Here is a 20,854-nt window from a genome sequence, read left to right on the forward strand (position 1 = left end):
AGTACAGCTCCAGTGAGTCAGAGGGATGTTGCATTTCAATGGCCAGCAGTATCTCATATTCATATCAGAATATTGTTATAAAGTGATGTATATCAGCCTTTAATTGGGTTATAAAATCTGTTTTACTGGTACATTCACTCTTTGGTAACTCCACAGAGACTAAGACAAAAGAATAAAGAGGGAGAGGGGGGAGAGGAAGAAGGAGGAAGACTAAAAAGAGATAGTCAGCAGAATTATTTTGAATATCTAAGCAGTGTGTTATACTGCTGTTAAATGCTGATCACCACCCTGCTCCTGTGAGAACTTAATTTATTCTCATGTTATTATTTTATTTTAATCCAGTGACTGATGATGTCTATGGCACAGTTTATAGAAACGTTTGAAAATATTAAGACATAAAAATAAAAATTGATGTTTCATTTCAAATTGCACTGACATCAAGCTGTTTTGGAAAAGTGACCTTTTAATGCTTGGATTGGAGAACTGAGAACGGAGCTGTGGAACTATTTGGACCAAATCGTTTGCAGATCATGATTAATTAATTTTAACCATGATTACCGCAAGCCCTGTAATTATCCATTCGAGCCTTTAGATGGCAGTGCACTAAAATATTTGGTAGACCATGCAGCACTACCAAATGGTTGGTTATCACAGTACATATTAGCCCTTAATTTAGACCCATTTAGATCATATGTAGTATAAAATGTAATCATTTTGATGTCCTTTTTATTAAACTAGATAAATCTTCCATGCTTTTTTTGCTAATTAAGACACTGATGTGTTCATAAAACATAATTCACATTTTAACAGTTCCCATTTTTGTGCAAACTATGATATTAAACTAAAGTAGTAATTGGGAACATGAAAAATGAAATCTTTCTACAGATAAAATCAACTTAAAGAGAAAAAGAAAATGTTATTCTGTGAAAAAAAAATGTCTTCTACATCCATAAGAAAAACATCACAATTACCACATACTAACAAAATTATGCAAGCACTGTTGTTACTGTTATTACGAAGTTGTGCAAGTTACAGAATCTTCTCACAAACACATCATTCATCAGCTCCTTTGTGTGCCGCGGTCCAAAGAAATAACCTGTCAGCTCAGAGCGCCGATGTGGTTTTATTACATGTTTTAGAACAACAGCTTTAAATTTCTACCGGTTTTCACAGTAACTGGCAGATATTACATCATCCCTGTGCCTGCTGTTTATAATGCAAAACATGAAAGCATGCATCTTGTGCAGTTCAGTAAAATGAAGTAACTTAACACACGGAGAGAACCGCACTCACACACACAATACCACCATTAAAAGACCAGGTGTATAATTTATTTGAGCTTTGAAGAGAGATTACTGGTTCTGATGGCACAGTTAACCCTCAGTTTACACTGATTGACTTCAGCAAGTAATTTTACATCTTATGTTTTGATAATAGTGGGATTTCAACCAGCGTAGGGGTTCTTAAAAACTATCAGAAGCTATTTGAAATAAAAGATGATTAGTGTGATTAACGTCTGAGTCCTACAGGATTTTGCACACTGGCATGCACATGTAGAGAGCTTGTTAGCCAAACTTGTTCAAATGTTGTACATTTGGTTAAAGGCAATCCAAAGGCGCAACTTGTAGTAACATGTGCAGTAGCCTTTGTGTAGCTTTCCACATAAGTGCTCTGTTTGAGGTGGTAAGCTGCTGGCAAAGCAACTATAGATATCAAAAGTCATCTTTCACTGCTTTCATTGCTAAACAAGTCTCTGGCCACTTAAAATGAAGAGATGCACATGATTGCATTGGACTGGATGGATGAATGGATGTGCAGTATGTTTTAGTTTCATGGTTTAGCTTTTGGTGTCTTATTTTCAGCAGAGCAGCTCTGTAATTGGCTTATTGTTCTGCTTTTTTTAATGACAATAAATCCACATACTGTTATGCTTTTTCTTTTCTCAGTGATTAAATTCCTTTTTGGCCTGAACGCAAAAACCAAAACAAGTCATCACAGTAAGTGAGTCACAGTGAGGATCATAAAACTTTCTGTGCTGATGTGCAGTTAGGCAGTTGCCGCTGTGCAGCCTGTGTTGCCGTGCTGAGTGATCTGAGGAGACGCTGCCTTATCTAGTGTATGCTCATGCTGACAGCTGGGAGGAAGTAGGCTCGTGAACAAGAAACAGCTGCAGGTCTGGATCACATTTGCTATGAATCTGCTTGATCACGAACCAGCCTGCTAAATGTTAAATAGACACATGTGTCATCATATCAGTCCTGAGGAGGACAGTACACTCATTCTCATATGAGTTTCCTTTAAAAAAAATTAGTTTGCAGGCACAAAGAAAGTTTGATGGAGTCATTTTTTTCCATGTGACTGAAACATTTGACTAAAGCTGGCATGCAGGAGAAAAAGTCCCTTTTAATCTGGTACTGCAAAAAAAAAAAAAACTCTTAATGATGAGTGTTCTCAGATCATCCATCCATTCGCTTACTCTGGGAGGAAGCCACGCAAACACGGGGAGAACATGCAAACTCCACACAGAAAGACCCCAGAATGATGAACTCAGGGCCTTCTTGCTGTGCGACAACAGTGCTAACCACCATGCCACCCTGCTGCCCCTCAGATCATTCATATAGAAATTTATTGGTTGAGATAATTTAATTTATTTTTTTATTTCTAATATACACTACTAGTCAAACGTTTAGGCACACCTTCTCATTTAATGGTTTTTCTTTATTTTCATGACTATTTACGTTGTAGATTCTTACTGAAAGCATGAAAAATGTGAATAAATACATTTGGAATTATGAAGTAAAACCAAAAAGTGTGAAATAACTCAAAACATGTTTTATATTGTAGATTCTTCAAACTAGCCACGCTTGGCTTTGATTGCTGCTTTGCACACTCTTGGCATTCTCTCGATGAGCTTCATGAGATCGTCACCTGAAATGGTTTTCCAACAGTCTTGAAGGAGTTCCCAGAGATGCTGAGCACTTGTTGGCCCTTTTGCCTTCACTCTGTAGTCCATCTCATCCCAGACCATCTCAATTGGGTTTAGGTCAGGTGACTGTGGAGGCCAGGCCATCAGGTGTAGCGCTCCATCACTCTCCTCCTTGGACAAATAGCCCCTACACAGCCTGGAGGTGTGCTTGGGGTCATTGTCCTGTTGAAAAATAAATCCCCAACAGTGTCACCAGCAAAGCAAGCCCACACCACCTTCTCCTCCGTGCTTCACAGTGGGAACCATGTATGCAGAGACCATCCCTTCACTTTTTCTGTGTCGCACAAAGACACGCCAAGTGGAACCAAGGATCTCAAATTTGGACTCATCAGACCAAAGCACAGATTTGCACTGGTCTAATGTCCATTCCATGTGTTTCTTTGCCCAAACAAATCTCTTTTGCTTGTTGCTTTTCCTTAGTAGTGGTTTCTTAGCAGCTGTCTGACCATAAAGGATTCGCACAGTCTCCTCTGAACAGTTGATGTAGACATGTCCCTGTTACTGGAACTCTGTGTGGCATTTATCTGAGCTCTAATCTGAAGTGCTGTTTACCTGTCATTTCTGAGGCTGGTGACTCAGATTAATTTATCCTCAGCAGCAGAGGTGACTCTTGGTCTTCCTTTCCTGGGGCTGTGATGCAACAGTGCTGTCCCTGCAATTTTTTGTTGACATACAAGATTGTTAAAAGGCTTCAGAGTAAAGGGCGATTGTGGTTCAAGAGTTGGAAGGTTGTTGGTTTGAGCCCTTCTTGGACAGTCTGGGTCGTTGGGCAAGACACTTCACCCGTTGCCTACTGGTGGTGGTCAGAGGGCCCGGTAGCGCCAGTGTTCGGCAGCCTTGCCTCTGTCAGTGCGCCCCAGGGTGGCTGTGGCTACAATGTAGCTGCCATCACCAATGGGTGGATGACTGAATGTGTAAAGCGCTTTGGGGTCCTTAGGGACTAGTAAAGTGCTATACAAATACAGGCCATTTACCATTTAAAGTTTGTACACATGCCTGAAACTGGTACTCTTATCAGCTCATGTTAAATACACAGCAAAGCCAAACAATTACAAGCTTAGAAAGTCCCTCAATGCACATATTAAACAAATATGGATGACTGCTTTCTTCCATTTGGGCAAAATTTATCTCTAAAATTTGAAAAATCCTGTCCCAGAGTGATGCTGAAAAACTAGTTCATGTATTTATTACTTCTAGGCTGGTCTACTGTAATTCGTCATTATCAGGATCCTGAAAAGCCTTCAGTTAATCCAAAATGCTGGAGCAAGAGTACTGACTGGGACTAGAAAGAGAGACCATATTTCTCCTATATTGGCTTCTCCTGTTAAACCCAGACTTGAATTCAATACCCTGTTCCTTAAATACAAGGTCTTAAATAATCAGGCCCCATCTTATCTTAGTGACCTTAGTAACATATCACCCCATTAGAGCACTTCGCTCTTGTTCTGCAGACTTACTTGTTGTTCTTGGAGTATTTAAAAGTAGAATGGGAGGCAGAGCCTTCAGTTTTCAGGCCCCTCTTCTGTGGAACCAGCTTCCAATTTGAATTCGGGAGACAGACACTATCTCTACTTTTAAGATTTGGCTTAAAACTTTCCTTTTTGCTAAAGCACATAGTTAAGGCTGGATCAGGTGATCCTGAATCTTCCCTTAGTTATGCCGCAATAGGTGTAGAATGCTGGGGGATTCTCATGATGCATTGAGTTTTTCTTATTCAGTCACCTTTCTCACTCACTATGTGTCAATAGACCTCTCTGCATTGAATCATTACTTGTTATTAATCTCTGTCTCTCTTCCACAGCGTCTTTTATCCTGTCTTCCTTCTCTCTCCCATAGCAGATGGCCCCGCCCCTCCCTGACCCCAGTTCTGCCGGAGGTTTCTTCCTGTTAAAAGGGAGTTTTTCCTCCCCACTGTCACCAAAGCTCATAGGGGGTTGTTGGGTTTTTCTCTGTATGTGTTATTGTAGGGTCTACCTTACAATATATAGCACCTTGAGGAGACTGTTGTTGTGATTTGGCATAGTAAAATAAAATTTAATTGAACTGAATTAGAAAGTGTTGTTAGGACAATCGTGTGTTCACTTTTAGATCAATAGAGTGTTTTGAAAGTTAGTCATCAGGACTGTCTAGACAATATTTTGCATTATGTCAGTCAGAAGGAGACATAGATGTTTGTGAAATCACAAAGAGGCTTTTAGTAATCTCACAGAAACTGGATTCAACACTGTTTCTCAACACTCCCTCCAGATTAGAGTGAGGGCGGTGAGGATCACATCCTGTATCTGGAATAGGTTGCTCTTTATTGTTATTATTAATTGAAAAATCAATGCAGGTCTAAATCTGCTGTCAAAATGACACTGAACAGACACAGAGTAATAAATCTGCTGTAAAACACAGAAGAAGACTCTGTTATCATTTCCAGACACTGAATGTTTATAAAGAATATGAGAATAAAACATACAAGTCAGTTAAAGCTCTTCTCTCAGATGTTGAGTCAGACTCAGATGATTTATTTATTTTCCGAGTTTCATTGCTTTTGGAATCTGAGATAGAGCTGCTTCCTCCCCTTTCTCTCTGCATCCATCTGGGAAGCATCACCAACATCATGCAAGACACTGAACCTTCAACATGACCGAAAGCAGGTCAGGGGGCACAAAGTTTCCTGAATGTCAGGCAAAGCTCATCCCTGGCAGAAAACAAAACGGGTGACTGGTGATTTTCTTTCAATTCTGGCTCATTATAACCACGCAAACTGAAAATCACGGAGTATCTCTCTAATTGTTATTTATTTATTCATTGGGGGAAGTTGTTTGAAAGTATTTCTCTAAATCACACAGGGGGAAATACTGAATTAAAATAAAATTAATGACAGCTGGTGACACCATGCACCATTTAGCATCCTCTTGGGATTTTACGTAATTCTTCCTGATTATAAATAATCGTATTTTTTATTGTTAATGTAATTTACCTAAAGTTTCTTCCTTTTGCTTTCTTTGGTATAGTAATTGTCATATAAAGTAAATCATTTTGAAGTAAAGGAGACCTCATCAAGTTTTCTTGGCATCTCTAGATTGCAAATTGAACACGAGCTGCATGTGCAAACTTTCAGATGAATCCAATCTATTCTGCGAGGCAGGGAATGTTTACAGCAACTTCCATTTGCTTCTTTGTATGTGCAATACTTCCTTCCCTTATTCTAATCATACCCGTGTCTTGTAACAAAAGCCCACAGCTCAGGTGTTTCCTCTCTGCGCAGCGAAGGTGGCCAGGAAACTGTTCCTATGGACGCGTATGGTTTCTCTTAAACACATCCTCTTTCAGTCCAGTGTAATGCAACAGGGACTGCTGAATATATTTGTCTGTTTTATGGAAAATGCGCTCTTTCAGCAAACCCAACTATCTTATCTTTCAGCCTTTATTTGGATATTTCCAGATGGTCGGTCTCTCTTTTGAGCTGCTGTGGACAGTTCTGCTCGCGCATAGTAAATGATGGATCCGCGTTTTATCCTGGCTTGAGAGGCCCTGGGAGGCTCGCTCATTGGAGGAAATTGGATGGCCAACGTAAGCGCTCCTCTTGAATGAGAAAATAGCAGCAGGGGGAAAAACAGACTGAGCAACACACACGACACTGACAGCAGCCAAGCAGGGGCCACTGAAAGAGAGAAACACGGACCCAGTCTGTTGGTGCAGCCACATGAAGGAGCTCATTATCATTTTTGTATTATTTATTAATTTTTTTGGAGTAAACAGATTTTCGTCATCAGGATTTAAACCACGAGATTCGCGTCATTTTGAGCCGCGCGCGCATTCCTCGGCAGGATCTGCGCATCTTCAATTGCCAATTGTTTTCTGCTCTTCTTAAAGCGTCAATAGTCATGTTCGAGCAGGGACTGGCGAAGCGGTTCAGCTGAATTCCTGTCTTTCAAGAAAAAAGAAAGAAAGAAAGAAAAATGGAACAGCGGCTCGCCAAACAAGAAAGCAAAAACATGGATGCGTGTCTGAGGCGACTGAAGCAAGAGCTGGTAGGTTCCGTTGTATCTTCTTGTGTTGTTACCCTGGACCGCTGTTTTACTTTATTCGTGTGTATTTTGAGCACTTTTACCGCTTATACGCGTTTTACATTAAATATTTAACAATTTTCACATTTTAAATTTAGAAATGTCGCTTTATTGCGCCCTATGTGTCCTGAAACATTTCTACATTTCCAAGTCTAATATTCTGGAGTCTAGTTTTCAGCTGAGGGTGCATGTGTGTCTTTTTAAATCGCATTAATCTGTGTGGGCTTAAAGCTCTGAGCACACCAGAGGCATGTGTACATTTCCCTCCTCTCTGTCCACGCATCTGGGACAGATGTTTTAAGCTTAATGAGCTCAAGACGGTTTTTTCTTGTCATAAATACTCTGCGCTGGGTTATGGATTCTTGAAAGAAAGCGATTTAAGGTTCACACTATTCTTGGTGCCTTGTAGTAAATTTAATCATGTGTTGCAACAGACTGTTCGGAGCTCCAGCTCTCACAGGGGAGTGAGTGAAATTGGCAGTCACATTGAGTTTCATCACGTTTCCATGCTCTAAATGAATTTGTTAGACTCCGTTATTTAATATTTTCATGTCTCCTCTCATCTACCATGTTTGATGTGAGTACATTTAGTCTGCCATTTCTTTCCTCTTCTTTGAAATGTAAAAACAAAATCTGTAAGCTTCACCCTCGTGCCCAAAATCATCTGGCAGTGACACACTGTAGACCCATTTTCTGAGGAGCCTTAACTGGCACAGATTTCATTTGGAATCATCTTCAAAGCAGCGACTGATTCCCCCCCCCCTTTTTGTCCAGCCACTGGCCTGCAGAAAGGCCTTGCGTGGCTGCATGTTTTGCAGCTTAATCTGCTCTGTGACTTCATGACTTGCTGCTCCAAATTAGCCACACGTCTGTGAAGTGGCACTTGAGATTTAAGGGGAGTTGACGTTGATGCCAGAAGGACATGTTGTGTTAGGGCTGCCACATCGCAGTTTGGTAACATAATAGAAAAAGTGTCATGCCATGCCGAGGATCAAACAGGAGAACGGGGAGCAGATGCCAGTTAAAAAGCTGAGGCAGTCTCCCCCTGCTCTCAAGACCATGTGGGATGCAATCTGTTGTTCAGAAATAAGGGGTGTCTATGCCAAGGTTGTCACTTTCCTTTCCACTGTGACTGATTTTCATCCAGTGTTCAGTGGAGAGCGGTAAAACCGGCTCTATCAGCAACACAGAGATCACAAACATCTAACAGTCGACTTACAGCTGTGATGCCGAGTCAAGCGGCTCCTGGACATCTCTTGCGAATTTGTGGCTTTGAAGTCAGCAATTTTGGACCATACCAGTTACGCATGTTTTGGAACACTTACTACAAACAGCATGACCTTAAATCATTCCAAAAACCATTTTGCATGATGTTTTGTTTTTTCCTGCTGTGTTTTCATTCATTTCCATGCAGCATAAAAGCAACAGAACTCGAGCTACACAATCCATCACAATCAACATCAAGTTCGTATTCACATTTGTCATTTGTTTGCAACGCAATGAGTGCAGACTGATATAACTGCATTATAACACTATTTTCTCAAAAACAGCACAGAAATGTAGCTTTCCAATCAAACCAGATATCGCTTTCACTTAATTATAGCCTCTGTGTTTATGGTATCTATTTTCTGTTGGGAGAAGTTTAGATTTTATCCCAACCATTCAGCAGGGAGTAACTTTTCCATCTTGCCAACATTATGTCCAGTCAGAGCAGAGTTTACTTTTATCACATAAGTCAAAGAAATATGCCATTTCTCTTTCTCTGTGTTGGGTTGTGTTTAGCAGTATCAGCCTTTTGTGTGCGTTTTACTTTTTTTTTCTTACTTTCCATCTGGAATTGGAAGAAAAAAGTTGGTAAGGAGCTCAAATGTCAGTTGTATGAGGGCTGGAACCAGGCTAAGTTTTAAATGTCTGCTAGCTGTATGTCATATTTTATAGATATGAATGAAAATAGGCACAAGCTGGTAGAAAAATGCATGTAAGAGCTTAAGCTGATTGTGCATGTCTTGAAAAATGGCATGCAGTGAACGTTACACACAAGGGCAACTGAATGGAAGGAGCAAAAATAATAGTATAGTCCCTTAAACCTTTACCTGATATATTCTAATACTCCTGACTAAAAAGTTACAATGAAACAAGAAAATCTACATAGTTGAGTTTGTTTGTGTCTATAGCAACAAAGAAGCCTGAATGTGGCATTCAAAGGCTATACGAAAGTCACGTGAATGCCAGCATGACTTCAGTGTTTCACGTTAGACACACTGAAACCCAAACCCTGATGTCCTGTCAGCTCTACAACAGGAGTGTGATATGAAAGTGTGGGCACTGTGTCAGCGGTTGAGGGTGTGGGTCCTTGTGGGAAGTACAGACAGGTCACACTTGAAAGTTTGACCCTCAAACTTGAAAAGCTTGGGGTCTAATTTCTTCAACTGCTGACCATGTCCATCACAACAAATCCATTAAATATCAAACCTGACAGTCAGGTATATAGCACCATCTGTCTTCCTGTGTGACTCAAACTGAAAACAGTCGTTTAACTTTATTCTTTAAAAGAAATACACGAGTCCTCTGAAATCCTGAGGATAGACAGTAATGACAACAATGAAATCATTTCAAACCTATGCATGACTCATGATTGGTGCAGCAAACAGACAGTCATGACAAAGAAAACATAAGCTCTTCCTGCCTACTTGATGTTGAAAATGCAAACGGTGACACGTCTTTGACTCACATTGTCTAAATGTAGGGTTCACACCTGGTTAGCAGCGTCAGACACTAAAACATAAATCAGAGCGTTTCATATCATCGCCGCTGAAGCCGACTTCACATGCAGCGTGCCCCCTTTTTCTCTTTCACACCTGAGGCGAATTTGAAACATGACTGTCACCTTGGAATTCAACACCAAAGCCAGCAACCATGAAGTCATGAAATCTGAGAGAAGTGCACCTGAGTGCCAAGCCTGTTGTGTCTTCTGGAAAGTTCTTTGTTACCTTTTGGGCGTTGGAGCTGAAAGCTGTACACAAAGCAGGGTTGTGGCTTAACTTTAAGCCCGTTTGTTTTGTGGCTCCCCCTGTGGCTCCCGTTCTCCAAACTGCCCTTCCTTCCCCTCGGCTAAAATTGGACCAACTCTTGGTGGCAGCTGTGGGGTTTGCGTGGGTGATCATTGTGTTTGAGACTGAGCTACAAACCTTTAACAAAGCCTGTTTATCATTATGACTCTGCACACGTAACCGGCTTTTTCATGGTTCACAGAATGGAAAATGAAATCACTGCCCAAGATATCAGATTTATTTTGGCCTTTTTTTTCTTGGATGCAGAGTGAACAAGTTAAGTTAATGCTGCTGTTGTGACCACACGTGCAATCCTGTTAGTGTAAGATCAAGTCCTGACCTCCTTACCTTATACGTTCACTGGAAACAACGTGTGAGGTATAGATCGGTATTCTCTATGCTCTGACCTTTGCATTACATCTTGTCTGACACTGTTGAAGTTATATTTATAAATTTGTTCTTTTTAAAAATAACATATATACAGCACTGAGGGTTCAGAACAAACCACAAATTGAAACATCTATTATCAAACAGCTGTTCATCTTAACAACAGCTGACACCTCAATATTAGAATTTAAGATTATGTTTTTCTCTGACCTCCAGATAAAAGTAACTCCAATACATTCGCTCATCTTTCAGCTCTGTTTTGATCTTTACCATCTCCTGAGGGATTTGACCTTCCCCTCAGCAGTAATTAGCCTTTCTGTGTTTACTGTCTAGCCAGTAACACTGACAGTCATTCAGTAGAGTAAGTTTATCCAAGGGTTTTGGGTCAAAAGTGGTCAAAAGCTAAAAACAAGATTTAAGATATACTTCTCTAGATCTTCTTGATGCATGCTCAATAATCCAGGTAAGTAAATCTCCAAAAGTTGATTCTGTTCATCTGGACGTAGCGTTTTGTGGGAGAAACATTTCGTCACTCATCCAAGTGACTTGGATACGCTACGTCCAGATGAACAGAATCAACTTTTGGAGAATTCTCTAGATCCACTTTCATATTACAGAAGTCGGTCATTATAAGCATTTCCAGTATTTTAAAAATGAAAATACAATATAAAAAATACTGAAGATGAATTCCTTTAAATCAAAACGACATTTATGACTTAGCAATCCAATACAGTACAAGTATAAATATCCAAAATGTTTCAAATTCCAAATTGAAAAACTGTAAATAAGCTGCACATTTTTAAATGGCTTAAAAAAAACACTGCATTAAAGGCTTTGCACAGCCATTCACTATCAGTTGAAAAATGTACTAGATGATGCACACAGAAAAAAAACCCAGCATCAGCAACCACATTTATTTTCTTTAGGAAATGCTTGTGTGATTTAGCGCTCCTTTTGATCTTAGAGGGGGGCTGAGAATTGGATGAGCACTTTCACTGCCCCCACACGAGGCGCTGACGTCAACTCCTGTGCTATCGAGCTTCTACGTGACTGATTATTGCTTCCAGTGAGGAGTTCCCGCCAGGACAACAACAGATTGGGTCCCAGACCGTCTCCAAATATCATCTGCCAAAGATGATGATATGGATCCTAATCATCCTACATCTCCCACGGCAGCATAAATGAGCTCAAGCAGGAAACAAGCTATTAAACCACCTCCCTTTTTCTGAAAAGGTCATCAGGGAGTCTTTGTTGGCCAGCAGGACCTACAAACAGTTATATTTGCTCTCGACTGGTTCATTTTAAAAGTTGTGGTTCACCTAGTTCCCCATTTTCATTTACCCCTAAGTGTTGCAGATAGTTTTGCTAAACCATAAAGAGACAGCTCTATTATCTGAGTAGGGAGGAGAAGCAAAACATTTTCCTAAAAATGAGAACATCTTCTAAAATTAAAGTACAAGAAGGCTTTTATGTTTATCATTCACACTTCTTCGTCTCCTGAATGCGACCCGGAGGACATACAGGCCAAACAGAGTCACCATATAACCTTTTTTTTGTCAAAGAGGCATTCATTGCCATGTGCATAGTAATTTATTTCTTTCACTAAATGCTGCGCAGATTTATTACCCTCTTTATCGTGACCTCGGGGCCATCCACAGCAGTTCAGCCACAGAGACCTTGTGTGTATCCCCCAGACAGAGAACCCATTCCTGTCCTTGACCCACACAGATCACCATTCATATTTAATTAGGGGTGGAGGTGGAGGAAGGGGAGTACACACTATAGATGCTGCTGCTGGTCAGCGCCTTCCAAACAGGAAGACCTTTTGGGTCTGATAACCTTGGCCTCCCCCCTTCAGCTACTAACAAACAACAACAGTGAATGGCCTGCATTTTGTAGGCAGAATAGAGCACTGGTTTGTTTTTGATTACTTGTTTGGGTTTATTTTCCTCCTAATAATCTGAACACAGCATCCATGCTCTAAAAAAGTACACTGACTTCGTTCTACTGAGGCAAGTCTGGACTTGCGTGGATGTGTGAGCTCAGTGTGTTTGCACAGCGCATTATTTTTCCCTTCATAACTGACATGAGGTAATACCGAAACCATGATCAAGGCAGAACTTGATCTTGACAGACAGCAGAGCAGGAGCACTGATTTATTTATACTTTGTGGTATTTAATTCACTTGCATGTATATTGAATGGTTTTCTAGAAGCGTCTTCACAGTTAGAAAGATCTGACATGTGGCTCTGAAATAAAGAATCACCTATAAACTTTTTTTTAAAGCTCTTAATTAAATAGCCCACCACTTTTTAATAAGCCTCTATTCAGTATTAGATGAAGGCTGCCAGCCTTTGTTCTTAAACTCTGAAGCATTCAGCCCTTGATTGGCAATTATGTCTCCTTGTCTAACATCACTGCAGCCAGAAGAGAAAGTAGAGGGTTTAGGGGGGGATTAAATGTTTGTCTTATTTTTTTCAAATTTTTCACATTCTCAAAGAAATGCATACTCTCTCGATTAAATAAAGGGAAAAAAGAAGATTTAACCAAACTTCACAAGACTGCATTAATGATTAAAGTGTTTCTGGGCAGTACAACAATTCCCTGCAGCGCCAATTTCATCCCAGTTCTCTTGTTAAATTAGATTAGACAGACATTATTTCTCATCTCCGTTTTTGTCCTTAAACCCTTAAGGTGCGCGTGTAGGTCCTCTCAGGTCTGCCAGGCCCTGGGCTGATTCACACATTGTAAAAGTGAGACATCTTAGGATTTCCGTAACATCTGTGTCTAAACAAGAAACCGCCGCAGGACAACATTTTTAAGTCACTTTTGGCATTCTGAGTAAGATATCGGATGAGGGATGAAAAGGCTGACATATTTGGGCCACAAAATTCAGCTTTGAAATGGCAGCGGAGTGCCTGGAGTTAGTTGGCATGTTAAAGGTAGAATAATAGGGTTTGGCTTACTGCTGTTCCCCTGTTTGTTCCCCAGAGCATAGTATGAATTATTAATATCGCCTTAGAATAGAAATGCCAGTAAACAACACTGTGTTTTTAAATAACTGTGGGGAGTGTCTGCATTTTAGGGATAATGGAAAAGTTGCACGTGAATGTTAAACTGCAGTGTTTGAGGTTAGCGTGTGTAAACAGGTGCAGCTCTTTGAGTCTGCATACCTAGAAGATGATATTACAAAAGCAAATTTAATACATTAAAGCAATCCTGATCCTGGGATAAACTTTACTGAAGGCTCCAAAAATGCAATGATAAATACATAACTCCCCTTTTGCCTCAAGTCTTGTTGACTTTTCTTGTGTAAGAAAGTAAACCGTAATTATGCACCCTTTCCCAGCCTTTCCCAGGACGCAGACAATTACAGCTAATGAAGTCAGCCATATGTGAAAGGCACAAAGACAAGAGACAACCTTATTGTGCTAATTACATGTACCTTCACTTCCTAATTTAGCGAGCCAGCGGGAAGCTCAGAGGCCTGTCATCCCCGCATGTGCATTGATAGGCCTATTATCTGATCTTAGAGGTTATTCACGCCCGCGTGCATCTACTCAGCCATATGTCGTGATAAGCCAAGTGTTTTAATGCAGAGATTTACTGCTGATGGTAAAGGATAGTGTATTGGTGTCAAAGCCAGGTCACTGTGCTTCAAGTGTATGTAGACAGTCCAAATTGGATGAATGACAAACATGTAATAAACCAGTGTTTCAATGAAGAGATTTTTTTTTTGCTCTTTAAACTTTATGACACTGTGAGCTAATATTTCTATATATTATATATATAGAAATATTATTTTCTTTCTTTTCTATATTAGAAAAGAAAGAAAAGGAAAGTTGGTCTATTTTATATGTTCATTAATAATTTAAGAACATAATATGCAGAATAGTTTGCAATAATTAAATCACTGCATCTGTGTGACTCTGTTTCTCCAAAAATGTTTTGATATGGTTAAATTTTGTAAATTCATTATTGAAGTTGTGCAAGTGCTAAATGAAAGCAGAGCAGATGTTGTCATATTTATAATCCATCCATTCATTTTCTTCTGATTATAGAGGTGGTGTACACCCTGGACAGGTCGCCAATCTGTCGCAGGCTTAACTCAGACTCACATTCACACATAGGTCTAATTTAAAATTACTGGAGGGCTCGGAGAGAACTCGTGGAGACACAAAGGGCCCAGCCAGATGGTAGATTCGAACCCAGCTCCCTCTTACTGTTAGGCAACAGTGCTGACCCCCATGCCACCATGCTGCCCTGTATTTATTCTGTGCATGAAAAATGTCTAGCACATGCACTTTTGGTGAACTTGCTCCCTTTCTGCTTGAGCAGACAGCAAAATTCCTGTGTTGCAGACATTTACAGACATGCAGAAACCATGAACTTCCTTTAAGGGTCTGCACGGTCACTGGAACTCCAAGATGCTGCACTTGGACACAGTGGTGTCTAAGCTAAATGGGGCATGCGGACAGGCTCTCCGTGACAACATGCTGATGTTCAGTAGGTTTAAATGTTAATCGCATTCAAAACGTTTTCTGAAGCTTTTAATTAACAGTGAACATACTCTATAAGGCTGAGGCTGATGTGAACAGCGTGGCATGGTTGGTTATAAAATCAGGACATATTAAAAATTTGACATGTTGGTAGCTCTGCAAGTAATTAACTTCATCCTGTGAAGTAAATGATGTGCCAGATTTAATGACAATCAATCCAATAGTTGCTGAGACATTTCTCTAAATGTAAACATGGTGCCAGAGGAATGGCCAGGAATTGATGTCACATTCTGGGATGAAGTAGTGGACTAACAAAGTGAGGACTAACTTTAGCATATTTTGAGCTAGCAATTCTGACTTTTCCATACATTTCACACATTTTTATGCCTTGTGTTTTACTTTTTAAATCAAAATGTTGTCTAAGAATTTGTCACATTTGTCAATTTTCCCACATTAAAAAAAAACTCATATCCCTTCTCACACAGTAATAAGAAGCTTTGATTACGATGCTGTAATGCCAACTGCACTATGCAGCAACTTTTCCCACCCAGGATCAGCATAATCACTGTTCCCTGGAGATCTAAGTATCGCAGCCTAATTTTGTTGCACCTACATCCAACCTCCTGCCCTCTGCATCCCCTTCTTATGTTCTAATGGTGTCATTCATAATTAAATCCATCAACAGTTTTCTCTTCGACATCTAAACATATGGCAAAGGATTCCCCCCTGTTTGCCCCCACCCTTTCCATCTCTGCTCATATGGCTGACTCTCACCACCCCTCTCGCTCCTTTCATTGTTATTCCGTTTCCGCCTGAGTGAGTCCCCCCATCCACCCCCTCACACACACACATTGTATTTGGGGATTATAGTCTAGATGGGCAGTGGTGATTGGCTGTCACTCCCAGTGGTGTCCCTCCATTGGAGGGGGATACATATAGAGGCAGTCAGACTGATCCATTTGAAAGGTGAGAGACAGTGACGGGCTGACTGAGGTGCAGCCAGGAGGATCAAAACCTGCTGCTTTTTTTAAATTTTATTTTAAGGTAAGGTGTAGGTTTTTATTACAGCTGCCTGTTTATTCTCATAGTAGCAATTTATTTTAAAGTTTAGTTTAAAGGTATTTGTTTTTGTTGGTTGACTAAGAGCATCTTCTATGGAAGTGTAGTCATGTTCATCTGAAGGTGTGCTCTGCAAGATTTTCACCAAAATTTCCCGTGAACTAATTTTTCAAAATTCCTTGCATGCTTCCTCGTGTCTTTTCACAGATGCTTTATTTTTCATTCATCAATCAGTAGCATGTTATGAAATCATAGCAGAGAAACCTATAATATCTAAGACAGTTATTCAGAGGGCATGCAGTGATTCAAGGCTGGAAGTTAAGACACGGGTTAGGATGCTGGCTCTGGGTTGTGTGGCTGCCTTCAGGAGAAGACAGTTAGTCCAGGTCACATGACGCAGGCTTTCAAACAGATGAGAACAGGAAGAGAGGCGGAGGAGGTTAAAAGCAGAGAGGATGATTACTGCTGCACAGAGAGTAGAACACACGAATACAATGGGCTCAGAGGAGAAAGCAGATATGATAAATCAAATGAAAGGAAGTAAAAAGGAAATTATAGATGTTTTTTTTTTTTTTAAATGAAAGCAAGTGTGTTCTACAGCTGTCACTAGTTGGATTCTCGCTCATACGCTGGCCATATGGGACCCCAGCCTGTCATCCAAAACTAGGTCACATGACCACATAATTAAACATACCCTAAAACCCACAAGTGAAGAGATAAAAAACAGGCTTAGTACAATAACTTATCTTTTTAATAAGTTTCTTTAGCCTGCTCCATTATTCATAAGGGGGTCATCGCAGTAGATAGATCCATGTTGAATTTAGCAAATTTTTTACCAGGGATAATAACTGTTAATATTTGCTGGAATGAATGACTGTTGTCAGTTGCTCTTGTGCAATGAGATTTTTTTGTCTGTGTGTGTGAAACACAAATGTAAATGTGAATACCGCTATCAGTCCTTTATCTTTATTTTTCTCTCTGTCTTTCTGCAGTTATCCATGAAAGAAGCTGGAGATGGCCTCCATGCTCAGATGAATTCAATGATGGGAGCCCTTCAGGAACTCAAGCTCCTTCAGGTCCAGACGGCACTAGAAAATCTTGACATTTCAGGGCGGCCTATTAACCGGGGAATGCCCCACACGGCTTCAACTGCTGCTGCTGAACCACCAGCTGCAGCAGCATCAGCTTCAGGAGAGGATCAGAGCCGCTGTATCAGAGAAACCATGTCTGAGGAGCCCAGCCCGAATCACATGCCGAGTTCAAGGCAGTCTTTGGAAAGCAGAAACTCGACTAGTCTATCAGAAAACAGAAGCAGTCTGGAAACCTCATCCTCCTCGTCATCCAGCCTAGAGAGCGAGAGTGAAAGAAGTCAAAGAAGTGCACGGAGCTCAAGAAATGCAAGAAATGCAAGAAGTGAAACTGACCTGGAGTCTATACCGAGAAGGTGGTCAGGATATACTGCCCCTCAAGTGGACTTCTGTGGACCAGTTGTGGGAAATCCTCCACCAGAGGCCTACCCTAGCCATCCCCGTCCCCGTCGTGCACAGATAGTGGACCTGCCTGGAATCCTGTACAGTCTCTCAAGAGAGGGTCCTTCCTTAGATAGCGACTACTCCCAAGACAGCACAGATGACGCCAGTGACTGGACTTCTTCGCTCATGAGCCGCTGTCGCAACCGTCAACCATTAGTTCTGGGGGACAATGTATTTGCAGACCTTGTGGGCAACTGGCTAGACCTGCCTGAGGTGGACAAGGAGGAAGGAGAAGAAGAAGAAAGGGCAAAGAGGAGAGAGGAGAGAATGGATGGTGGGACAGAAAGACCAGACACCCCAGCTCACCCTCTACGCCTCAGCCGCTCACAGGAGATCTGCAAAAAGTTCTCATTCACCACAAACATCTTCAAGAAGTTCCTGCGAAGCGTCCGGCCTGACCGGGACAAGCTGCTCAAGGAGAGGCCAGGCTGGGTGGCTCCTGAGCTTCCAGAGGGTGACCTCTATAAAAGGCCGAAGAAATTGCTTCCCAAAAGTTCAAAAGGCAGCTTTTACCTGCCGTTCTGGGCGAATGGACAGCAGGGCAAAAGCAGCACATGTATGCATCTTCCAGAGACAGAGAGGAACCACCACCAACACTTGCACCAGTTTTACCAGCAGCCATTTGCAGGGATTTATTTAGACAGAAGGCAGCCAGAGACTGGTCTGGAGAAAATGCAGCCCTTGTTTGACTACAACACAGCTGTGTGGGTCTGACAGCGAGTCTCTGGCCAACAGACTGCCAGTGACGCCAGATTGAGCGTGTGACAGGTGCTGTAGGATTTTGGCTGTGATAAAGGAGCATGAATGAACGAGAGGCTTGGACACAGTTAACTTCCAAAAATGAACCGCTAAATTCACACCCACATCGTGTTTCTCCTGCGACTGAGAGATTATCAGGGCAACATTTCGTCTGACAATCCAAAAACCCAGACCTCGCTTGATGTGTCCGTGTGAGTGTATGCTGCGATGCATCTGAGAAAGAATGAGACTTTTTTAGGGTTTATGCTGCAACTTTTGTATTATTCAAACTCCTTCACACGTGTGCATGTATGACTGGATTTTCATGTTCTCCTAAAAGACGGTACACCATTCTCAGAATGTCACTATCAATTTAAATCTTTTTAATGCAGACTTTTTCCACTTCTGCTCTACAGGACACACTTCTTTGCACTTCTTTGCATCTATAAATAGCAACACCAACTGTTGAATTGCATGGTTACTGTTTTTATAAATGATGCTACAAACAGCTGTTACTGAACGCACTGCCACTATAGAGTCCTCAGCTTCCCTTTTATTTCCAAAACGGCTGTAACAACCTGGAAACTCATGACTACATGAACTCGTCTTGTTCACCTTTGCTCAGGGAGCGAATGCCACACAGGAGAAAGCACTGCCACATTCAGAATGGGTTTCCAGTATATATATTTTTTTGTCTTGCTTTAAAAGCATAACAGCAATACGGTGCATGACTAGTTCAAACTTTGTACATTAAACTTTGAGATCTGTCCCTCGTAATCAGAAATGCTGTGGTTGCTGTCATGTTGGAAGCACTCTCTTTAGTTCTCTGCTATGTAGACATGGCAAATGTTGAGTCAACCAAAGTCCTCGTGGGCTGCTATGCAGAGAGAGGAGGGGGTAAAGATGGCACAGCCAACCCCAAGTACTGACTAACTGACAGCCATCTGGTACTCAGACATTATGTAAAGTATGTTCGCCACAAGCTTAAAGATGCAAAATGGGCTTCTTTAATCCCAGAGCTTTGTGAATTAACTGACTGTGTTATATACTGTATATATGCAGGCGAATGCATTACAGGGCTGTAACAGATATAGGACCCATAATCTGTGAAAGGTACAACAAACTGAACAGGCTAAATGTACAGAACATTGTACATATTTGTCATCAAACAGCAGCAATAAGACTCATTTACTGTAATATCCCATCGCATGATTTTCATTATTCTGCGCAGATAAATGTCACCATAACAGCTGATTGTGTAAACATTGCTACAGCTCTTGTACTTAAACTACAAACCAGTGAGGTCATATTTAATCTACATTATTTATTCTATTGTACCATAATAAACAGTTTCAGTATTTTTCATTTCAAGCAGAACCATAACAGTTCAAATCAAACTATAGCTTCCTTCACAAACTCCCTCAGGTCACAGACGACACTGCCCACTATTGATTCGTGTTTTTTTATTGTTATTATTATTAAGGGACCACTGATATGCAAGGACAATCTGATATTCTTAACTTAATATTAAAGGAAAAAAACATTATTTTCACTCAGTTTTTGATGTGATACCAGACCAATAATCTTAGCCAGCAGGGATTAGGCCTCAGAGGTGGTTTTGAGTGTCTTGGCCAGTTGATCCATATGGTGCTGTCTCTGTTTCAGTAATCAGGTCAATACATATACTGCACAGTCTGAGGGTTCAACACACACAGACAGTTTCTTCTGCCAGAAAGTGCAGTCTGAGATGTCATGACACGTAGTACATATATGTAACTGTAACATTTATTTCTTCCTATTAAAGCTGTCTTCTAAGTGTAATTCTCAGCACTGTTGTTGATATTTTTCATCGAGGTTCTGCGAACCTTCAGTGGTGATCTTGTGTCATGTGCACTGTAAAACTGTCACTGACTCTTTGTAAATTAAATCTGTTTTCAGAATGAAATGCTGCTTTTGTGCATCAGTGTGTTCGTTTGTGCAACATCTTTCTCTACTGTAGAACTGACACGGAAACTAGACATGTTTGGGAAATATAATTACAGTCCATGTAAATCTTTTCTGGTAATGCTAACTAATACATTATGACACAGTAGTTATAATATATTCAAGGCAATTAATGAAAGGGTGTGTCGCAGGAAGAGGAAACAAATGGAAGATTCAAGAGGCATTAATTTGTCCAAAACATAAAGCAAACAGCAGAAATCAAACTAATGAAAGGTAAACATGATCAAGTTCACAGACATTCTGCACAAGAACACTAACCAGCTCAATCTGGAAAGACACAATAGGCAACAATGGAAGCGGAGACAACTTGGAAACTAGATACAGCTGAAATTAATTAGGGAAATGGCACACAATAAAAACTAAAATAGAAGACACGAGAGAAAAATGACTACCAAAATAAAAACAGGAAACCACTTCCACAAAGACAGAAAGTTAACAATAAGGAAACACGGGGAGGCAAAATAAACTAAAACTCACACAATCAGATTTAAAGTAAAATTACAACTTTAACACACATAGAAACTGGACATCAAAGGTTAAC

General features: G+C 40.7%; 1 protein-coding gene across 1 annotated transcript; it reads left to right on the forward strand.

Moving 5' to 3' along the window:
• Positions 1–6,498: 6,498 nt before the first annotated feature.
• On the forward strand, positions 6,499–20,259 carry inka2 (inka box actin regulator 2). Its single transcript, XM_085457625.1, has 2 exons — positions 6,499–7,008; positions 17,032–20,259. The coding sequence occupies exons 1-2, from the start codon at positions 6,937–6,939 to the stop codon at positions 18,283–18,285; spliced, it is 1,326 nt and encodes a 441-aa protein (XP_085313751.1). The 5' UTR covers positions 6,499–6,936; the 3' UTR covers positions 18,286–20,259.
• The last annotated feature ends 595 nt before the right edge of the window (positions 20,260–20,854 follow it).

This window comes from Copadichromis virginalis, linkage group LG5, assembly GCF_057382275.1.
Source record: "Copadichromis virginalis isolate Kocher_CV1m ecotype Utaka linkage group LG5, C_Virginalis_male_GT1.1, whole genome shotgun sequence".
Taxonomy (NCBI): Eukaryota; Metazoa; Chordata; class Actinopteri; order Cichliformes; family Cichlidae; genus Copadichromis; species Copadichromis virginalis.